Source organism: Cebus imitator, unplaced genomic scaffold, assembly GCF_001604975.1.
Source record: "Cebus imitator isolate Cc_AM_T3 unplaced genomic scaffold, Cebus_imitator-1.0 Scaffold335, whole genome shotgun sequence".
In the NCBI taxonomy this organism is placed as follows: Eukaryota; Metazoa; Chordata; class Mammalia; order Primates; family Cebidae; genus Cebus; species Cebus imitator.
Genome location: NW_016107650.1, coordinates 1,777,387 through 1,786,590, shown reverse-complemented (window position 1 = coordinate 1,786,590; position 9,204 = coordinate 1,777,387). Strand labels below are relative to the sequence as shown.

At 49.0% G+C, this 9,204-nt stretch overlaps 1 protein-coding gene across 3 annotated transcripts in view; it reads right to left on the bottom strand.

Annotated features, from left to right (window-relative positions):
* The window catches only part of GPLD1 (glycosylphosphatidylinositol specific phospholipase D1), a 72,045-nt gene that overhangs the window by 24,310 nt on the left and 38,531 nt on the right, over positions 1 to 9,204 (bottom strand). For all 3 annotated transcript variants that reach the window (XR_001818197.2, XM_017505249.2, XM_037730203.1), the window contains exons 15-20: positions 6,698 to 6,808; positions 4,465 to 4,539; positions 4,211 to 4,367; positions 3,233 to 3,374; positions 2,167 to 2,272; positions 1,988 to 2,081 (exon numbers count right to left, since the gene is read on the bottom strand). Coding sequence is in view for 2 of the 3 variants with exons in the window: in XM_017505249.2 (XP_017360738.1) it covers positions 1,988 to 2,081; positions 2,167 to 2,272; positions 3,233 to 3,374; positions 4,211 to 4,367; positions 4,465 to 4,539; positions 6,698 to 6,808 (685 nt within the window). In the remaining variant the exon portion in view is untranslated. The remainder of the gene's footprint in view (positions 1 to 1,987; positions 2,082 to 2,166; positions 2,273 to 3,232; positions 3,375 to 4,210; positions 4,368 to 4,464; positions 4,540 to 6,697; positions 6,809 to 9,204) is intronic.

Below are 9,204 nucleotides of genomic sequence, written 5' to 3'. Positions count from 1 at the left end.
TTTTAGTAGAGACAGGGTTTCACCATGTTGGTCAGGCTGGTCTCTAACTCCTGACCTCAAGTGACCCGCCCACCTCTGTGTTTCAAAGTGCTGCAATTACAGGTGTGAGCCTCTGTGCCCGGCCTGCCCGATCCACTTCTGGTTACTACTCAAATCTTTCCCATATGGCATGAAACAAAAGTCTTTCTGAAAAATAGTTTGATGATATACAAGAAGAACTTTTAGAAAGATCAGATCCTCTGCTCCAGGAATTACCATCTCCACGAATCTATCCAAAAAACTCATCAGAAAGGTAGTCAAAGATCAGGTACCTGAGTGTTCAATAATTTCCTTATTCACAATAGCGTAAAAATAGGATACAAACCTACAAATCCAGCAACAGGATGATGTTTGTAAATGTTAGCATGAAAAAAAATGCAATACAGATGTCAAAAATCGTGTTTTAGAAGAGTATTTACTAACTTGAGAATGTGCTCAAGATACAAAACAAGTCAAAAAATCAGGCATGACAATATCATAAATAGTATAAGCTTCAGTTTTTAAATATCTGGGTAAGGGGCGATTTTTTTCCTTCTATATAGTTCCTCGTATTTTCACAAATTTCCACAGTAAGCATAATTCACCTTTATAATCCAGGAGGGAATACTTTGGAGGTTTTCTGTTTTTTTTTTTTTTTTTTTTGGGACAGAGTCTTGCTCTGTCACCCAGGCTGGAGTGTAGCAGTGTGATCTCAGCTCACTGCAACCTCCACCTCCTGGGGGTTCAAGTGATTCTCCTGCCTCAGCCTCCCGAGTAGCTGGGATTACAGGTGCGTGCCACCAACGCCTGGCTAATTTTTGCATTTTTAGTAGAGACAGGGTTTCACCATGTTGCCCACGCTGGTCTCTAACTCCTGACCTCGTCATCCGCCCGCCTCGGCCTCCCAAAGTGCTGGGATTACAGGTGTGAGCCACCGTGCCCGGCTGGGAATAGTTTTTGTTCTTTTTTTAAAAAAAGACTTTCTTTCCCATAAAGTAAACAGAATAATGGCTTATTAAACTATGTCCTCAGGGCTGGGTACTGTGCAGCATGCCTATAATCCCAGCACTTTGGGAGGACAAGATTGGAGGACCACTTGAGCCCAGGAGCTAGAGACCAGCCTGGCCAACATGGTGAGACACTGTCTCTATAAAAAATAAAATATTAGACAATGTGGTGGCTGATACATGTCTGCAGTTCCAGCTACTCGAGGCTGAGGTGTGAGGATCACTCGAGCCCAGGAGGTCAGGGCTGCCATGAGCCGTAACAGCACTGCTGCTCCCCTCTACTATGAGGACCTTTTTTTTCTTTTTTGAGACAGTCTTGCTGTCTCAAAAAACCTATTCCTAGTGAACTGACTTACACAGTTTTTCTCTAGCTCCAACTTCAATGGGATAGGGGCTTTAATACACACTAAGTTACTTTACGTCATTTTCAACAAACCTTTGAAATAGATATTTTATTTTTTTGAGATGAAGTCTTTCTCTGTTGCCCAGGCTGGCATTCAGTGGCCTGATCGTGGCTTGCTGCAAGTTCCACCTCCTGGGTTCAAGCAATTCTCCTGCCTCAGCCTCTGAGTAGCTGGGATTACAGGTGTGAACCACCATGCCTGGCTAATTTTTTTACTTTTAGTAGAGATAAGTTTCCACCATGTTGGCCTGGCTGGTATCCAACTCCTGACCTCAAGTGATCTTCCCACCTCAGCCTCCCAAAGTGCTGGGATTACAGGTGTGAGCCACTGCAGTAGGCCTAAAATAGATATTTATAATTTCAGTTTTGTAGATGGTGATCCCAAAGTTCTGAGAGGTTAAGTAACTTCCCCAAAGTTACATAAATTGCTATTAATGAAAAAAAGAAATATTTAAACCTAGATCTCTTCGGCTGCAGATCTGGTACCCTTCCTCCAACAGGACGTGTACAAGGAGCCACGTGACTGGAAGGAAGCGGGGTGTCAGGGTGCACGACCTACCGTGTGTTGGGGCCCCAACCAGCAGCACCTGCGTCAGAGTCCCGTTCATCAGCACACGGCCACTGGACAGGGAAGTACCCAGTTTCCCCATTGCCTGTGAGAAGCAATGAATCAATACTGTATAGCAGAGAAAGCTTCCTTGGTGTGTCCACTTCGCTGTGGGGGAAGGCCTGCCATACCTTGTCTCCAGAAATGGTAAACGAGCTCTCGCTGTTTGGTGGGAAGTAGCCATACACCCTCCCAAGGCTCTTTTTCTCATCTCGGATGCGTAACAAATGGCCCAGCCTACAAGGAAACACACTGGGCTTGGCTGCCAGGGAGCGACACTGAGGGCCAGCCCGGCGCGAAGGTGCAAGGGAAGGAAATGCACCTCCCCCCTCCAGGCCTCCCAGCAGGGTCTCTGGCCCTGTGACCGGGACTGTCGGAGTTCTTCTAAAGATCCAGGCTCTGCAGGTGCCTCAACCCCCACCCTGCCTCCCAGCTGACAGCAAGTATAGAGGTACCTATTGTTAGAGACTCAGCTGTGGTCCCCCCATCCCTACACTGAAGTCCTAACCCCCAGTATCTCAGAATGTGACTCTATTTGAAGACAGAATCTTTAAAGAGGTGATTAAGATGAGGACCCTGATGTAATACAATTGGTGTCTTTCAAAGAAGAGGAGAGGCAGGAGGATCCCTTGAGGCAAGTTTGAAACCAGCCTGGGCAGCATTTCAAGACCCCATCCCTACAAAAATGTTTTTAAATTAAAAAAAAAAAAAAAGCTAGGCATGGGCACACAAACTTGTAATCCCAGCTATTCAGGAGGCTCAGGCAGGAGGATCCCTTGAGCCCAGGAGTTTGAGGCTGCATTAAGTTATGATCACCCACTGCCCTCTGGCCTATGCAACAGAGTGAACCACACCCCCTCCTCCAAAAAGAGCAAAATAGAAGTGGGGAATGGGTCACACACAGAGGGAAGACAGCCATCTGCAAGCCAAGGAGAGAGGCCTCGGGAGAAACTGACCCTCTGACCTCAACCTTGATCTTGGACTTCTAACTTCCAGAACCGAGAGCCAATAATACACTTGCCTATTGTATTTTTAAATTTCTACGGAGAATCTGCAACCTTGTCCTGAGCCTTGCCCTTTCCTTCAAAGGCCAAGCATTTCCTCACCCTTTTCCCTGTGCCCCACACTCGGTGGGCTCCACAGCAGCAGGTGCCTGCCCCTGTGTTCACGGGTCCCAGGCCTCAGCACCAGCCTCACCTGCTGGCATTCCTCCAGGTGGGGCTCCCCACCAGCAGCAAGGTTCTGTTGTCCACGGTGACGCTGTGAAGGGAGTATCCCAACCAGGCAAAGTCTTCCTCGCCTCTTACCGTCCAGTTGGCCGCCTCCACGTTCAGTTTTTCTAAAGAAGACAACCCGTCCCTTTTGTTAATACTTTAAGTGAGAGGACTACTGGGATGAAAAAAAGAAGGGTCCTCTTTGCAGCCTAATAGAAATGGGTTCACATTGCTGAGCTTTTGCTGAAAGTCTTATATGTCCTTATGATGATCCCAGGACCCCAACGTCAAAAATGAGAAATCCATTTCCAAAGCTTCTGTGGAGCTGAAGATGTTATTTAGAAAGGCCCTGGGACAGGTGTGGTGGTTCATGCCTCTAGTCCCAGCACCTTGGGAGGCCAAGGGGGGCACATCACCTGAGCTCAGGAGTCCAAGACCAGCCCAACCAATATGGTGAAACCCCATGTCTACTAAAAATACAAGAATTAGCTGGGTGTGATGGAATATGCCTGTAGTCCAAGCTACTCAGGAGGCTGAGAAAGCAGGATTGCTTGAACCCAGGAGGCAGAGGCTGCAGTGAGCCAAGGTCATGCCACTGCACTCCAGCCTAGGTGACAGAGGGACACTCTGTCCCCCCTCCCCCAAAAAAAGGCACAGTCGACAGCACCTGTGAGATGCTTTTGGTGCAAAGCCTCCTCAGTGTTTCTATTTTACGTGGAGACACTATGACAACAGTCTACTTGCCCTCTTTGGGTCTCTGCCTAGAAGCTGTGGGTCACTTTTTGTATGTTGAGTGAATCTATGTACATCACTTGCCAGAACGTCTTTAGGAGTAACAGACTGTGTGAAAATGTTGGTGGAATGATGTGGAATACGGAAAAAGGACATAAAACTGTGTGCAGGGTAAGTTATTGTACACACAGCGGCCACGGTCTCCACCCATTCCCCCATCAGGCACTACCTGTGTCGCTGTGGCTGGGGCCGGAATAAAACGCAGCCACCATTCCCTTCTGCTTCCCTCTGCCTGGGGCAAAGGGGGAGCCAATCACCAGATCAGGCTCACTGTCTCCATTCACATCTGCAGCCAGCAGAGTCCAGCCCAAGTTACAGTAGACGTCCTGAAGAGGAAACCAGGAAAGCACCTTTTACCCAGTCCTGGTGGCAGCTAGGATACAAGTCCCAGGTTTCTGCGCCTGGCTGAAGTGGTCAACATACCTGGCAAGAGATGGTGATGTTAGGGGCAGAAGACATTCTTCCTTGCTTGGAACCAAAGTAGACATACACGGCACCCTAAATAAGGACAGACAGCAGACAGACATGAGGCGCTGGTGGTGACCCAAGAACCTTAAATTGCGGCGAGACAGCACAGACTGACTCTGGGTCCAGGTGTGGCGGCTGATGCCTATAATCCCAGTGCTTTGGGAGGCCGAAGTGGGAACACCGCTTCAGGCCAGGGGTTCAAGACCAGGATGGACAACATAGTGAGATCCTGTGTCCACAAAAAATTGGTGTCTTTTTTGTTTCTTGTTTTTTGATTGCCCGTGCTGGAGTGCCATGGGGCAATCTCGGCTCACTGCAACTCCCACCTCCCGGGTTCAAGCGATTCTCCTGCCTCAATCTCCCTAGTAACTGGGATTACAGGCGAATGCCAGCCACGACACCCAGCTAATTTTTGTATTTTTAGTAGAGACAGGGTCTCACCATGTTAATCAGGCTGGTTTCGAAGCCCTGACCTCAGGTGATCCGCCCACCTCAGCCTCCCAAAGTGCTGGGATTACAGGCGTGAGCCACCGCGCTCAGCAAAAGATTGTTTTTTAAATTAAAGCAAGACCTTGTCAACTTATCACCGCCCCTGATGACTAGGAACTTAATGACAGACAGAAACCCGTCCTCTGCTTTGCTGCTGGGCTGAAAGGAATTGTTTTAAATCTGTCGCTTCCATCAGACTGAGAGTCCGCGTTGCAGAAATGATGCTGTTTTCCTCTTTGCCTCCCCAGCGTCTTGCTCAGGATCCTCCACACCAAGTGTGCAGTGCGCTTGCAGAGTGACTCACTCAGCTCTGTGCCCACCTCGGGCCCAGCAGTTTCGGGCTCTCCCATGAAGCCTCCCCGGCTGCAGCCCCTTGTACCCATGGCACATCTCAATGCCAACACACCATGTGTACCATTCGCCCGCCTGAGGATACAGGCTGAGCTGTTTTATTCCGTGTTATCTATCCGTTCCTCTTATACCTTGCCTGTCTCCATCCCCATTCATTCCTAAGCACTTTTTTTCCATCCTAAGCCATGTACTCGGTACACAATGGCAAGTAAGACCAATCTCTGCCCTCCTGAAAAGCAGGCACACAGGTCATTATGACACCCACGGTAGAAGGAGCTTTAACAGGTCCAAGCACAGGATTCTGTGTGTGGACAAAGAAGCATCAGCCTCACCCAGAAGTTAGATGATGCTTTTTGCAAGAAGTGGCATGTCACTCCTAAAGAAACATGGGAGGGCCGGGCGCGGTGGCTCAAGCCTGTAATCCCAGCACTTTGGGAGGCTGAGGCGGGTGGATCACGAGGTCAAGAGATCGAGACCATCCTGGTCAACATGGTGAAACCCCGTCTCTACCAAAAATACAAAAAACATTAGCTGGGCATGGTGACGCGTGCCTGTAATCCCAGCTACTCAGGAGGCTGAGGCAGGAGAATTGCCTGAACCCAGGAGGCGGAGGTTGCGGTGAGCCGAGATCGCACCATTGCACTCCAGCCTGGGTAACAAGAGCGAAATTCCGTCTCAAAAAAAAAAAAAAAAAAAGAAAGAAACATGGGAGAAGACGCTTTTCAAGCAGAGGAAACTGTACAAGCAAAGATCGCGAAGTCAGGGAGCCTGATGAGTTCAGGATGTGACAGGCGCTGGCACGTCTAGAAATGGAGCGTAAGAAGGGCGAGACGGGAGCCTGAGCAGGGCAGCCAGCAAGCGGGGCCCGTGGCCTCCGTGGTCACACGTGGCTCCCGGATGTGTGGGCCCTGCTATAGTATAAAGCCAGCCCTGTAGACCAGGGCCCAAGATCTCAGCAGGCAACAAGCTTGGATCAAGCATTTGAGGAAAGGCTCAGGGAAGTCACCTCCCTTCTGTGATAACCAGAAACTACAGATTAGCTGGGATTTCTGTCTCCCTTCACTGGCCTTCAGCATGGTGGGGGAGGAAAAAAAAAAGAACAAAATACCTGGTGCAATTGGGAACCTACAGGGCCAAATCAGGCTAGGCAGGCAGCAGCAGGAGCTACAAGGTAACTCAAGGTCACGGCAAGAACCCCGTAGGGGCCTGAGATCATCTACTAACAAATGCCCTGGCTGCCACACTGGCTGTCTGCTTTGCTCCAGAAGCTCACCCCACCAGTGGCCTCCCTCAGACCCCTCCCTGCCCACCCCATTCTCCTCCAGCCCTACCCCAGCAGCAGCCTTACTTTGTAGGTGAGCTGGTTGGAGCCCACGGAGGGAGCGCCCACAGCCAGGTCAGGCACGCCATCTTGGTTAAAGTCCAACACCGCCAAGGCCGAGCCAAACCGACCTGAGGGCTGAAGAGGCACAAGTTTACTTCCCCTAGGCTGAGCCACATCCTTGGAAACAGCACTCCTGAATCCCAGGGTGCCAAGAGGCCTGGGGAAAACCCCAGTGCCACCGAAAAGCCAAAGGTGCAGCAAGCCGTAACACATCTACAACACATCAGTTAGGGAGCTCTGCCCTAAGCATATTTTCAGCATGTCTGTCTGCCTTGAGAAGAAGCAAAGATGCCAGAAAGTAGAGGGTCGAACTTACAAGTTCTAGGTTTTTCGAAAATAGCCTCGTGTATGTTCTGACCCACATTAAGCACCAAACTTATCTTTGAAAGTATCTAAAATAGGCTGGGCACTGTAGCTCACGCCTGTAATCCCAGCACTTCAGGAGACCAAGGCAGGTGGATCACCTGAGGTCGGGAGTTCGAGACCAGCCTGGCCAACATAGTGAAACCCCGTCTCTACTAAAAATACAAAAATTAGTTGGGCGTGGTGGCACATGCCTGTAATCCCAGCTACTCTGGAGGCTGAGATGGGAGAATCGCTGGAACCTGGGAAGCAGAGGTTGTAGTGAGCCAAGGTCACGCCACCACACTCCATCCTGGGCAACAGAGCGAGACTCCATCTCGAAAAGAAAAAGTATCTAAAATAACAATCATACAACATCAGCCACAGTAGCTAACATTTGTTGAATACTCAGGATGCTCCAGAGACATGCTACCCAAGGTGGGAGCCCCCAGCCAAAGAGGACTGTTACATTTAAATTCAAAGTAATTAACATTAATTATAATTAAAAGTTCACTTTCTGGCCCTGCGTGGGCATGGTGGTGGGCACCTGTAATCCCAGCTACTTGGGAGGCTGAGGCAGGGGAATTGCTTGAACCTGGGAGGCAGAGGTTGTAATGAGCTGATATGGCGCCACTGCACTCCACCCTGGGCAACAAAAGTGAAATTCCAACTCAAAAAAAAAAAAACTACAAATTGAGTTTCTCAGTTGCAACAGCCACATTTCAAATGTTCAAAGCCTGTGTTTTCTGTCTCCTTCACTAGCCAGCACAGCTATAGGACAGTCCTATCAGTGCGGAAAGCCCTGCAGGACGGCGCTGCTGCAGACGCTGTTCTAGGCTGTTTCAGCAGATTAAGGGGGGAACTGTTAGCACCCTTTCACAGCTTACAGATGGGAAGCTCAGTCTCTTCAGGGAGCGATGACTTTCTACTTCTTTCTTTTCCTACTGTCTGGAATTGGCCTCGACCTGAATGCAATTCATTCACAACTTAGGTAACAATCAACGGCCTTTCACACACAGTGGTGGTTGCCACATAATGCCCATGCTCAATGACCCAGGTTCATTATTTATTGGCTAATCTCTGCACACCCATGGGCAATGGCATCTATGAGTACTGCCCTTTCCTATAAGGTAGAAACTTGATAAACACAACACACCAGGGCAGGGTGGAAACCAGTAACTGGGGCCCTGCCAGTGAGAACTGGTTCATTACATCACCATCAGCTGCACCATCCAGCCCAGCATTGCAAGAGGAGCACAGAATTTTAAATCAGGCAAGGCCTTGAGATACCTGTCATAACCTTCATCGTGTAAATGAGGACACGGAGACGCTCATCTCAGTCAGGGCCTGAAGGCAGGATTCCTATCCCTGGTCCATGCCTCTATCTTGCCATCTTTGAAATCATCAAAGGTCATTCAGGGAGGAGGGCATGGAGCCACTGGCTTCCTCACCCAAGTGGTCTTTGAGAGAGTGTATCACCCACCAGAAGCAGCTGCCTCTCTTATTCCCTGTTCACACGCGCCCAAAGCTTTATACTTTGCACAACAGGGTCTGACGGGGAAAGGCTTTGTAGAGAAGTAAGAAGCAACCGGATTAGATAGATTTATTTTGGAAATTTTTCATTTGGTGTCAGAAAGCTCTGATAAATGCTGTCCCTCTGAGACTGTGACCTGATATAATGGCCAGTCCCTTCCTTGTACATGCTGGATTCAGAACTCCTTTCATCAGAGCCTAAACTGGATCATAAACCACTGCACTTATTTTTCAAAGTGTGTTCATGGTTCACTGGGGACGGTGGCTCACACCTATTATCCCAGCACTTTGGGAGGCTGAGGTGGGCAGACTGCCTGAGGTCAAGAGTTCAAGACCACCCTTAGCAATATGGTGAAACCCCGTCTCTACAAAAAATACAAAAATTAGCCAGGCATGGCAGTGTGCACCTGTAGTCCCAGGTGCTTGGGATACTGAGACGGGAGAATAACTTAAACCCAGGAGGCAGAGGTTGTAGTGAGGCAAGATCACACCACTGCACTCCAGCCTGGCCAACACAGAGTGAGTCTGCATCTCAAAAAAAAAAAAAAAAAAAAAAAAAAAAAAAAAAAAAAAAAAAAAAAAAAAAAAAAAAAAAA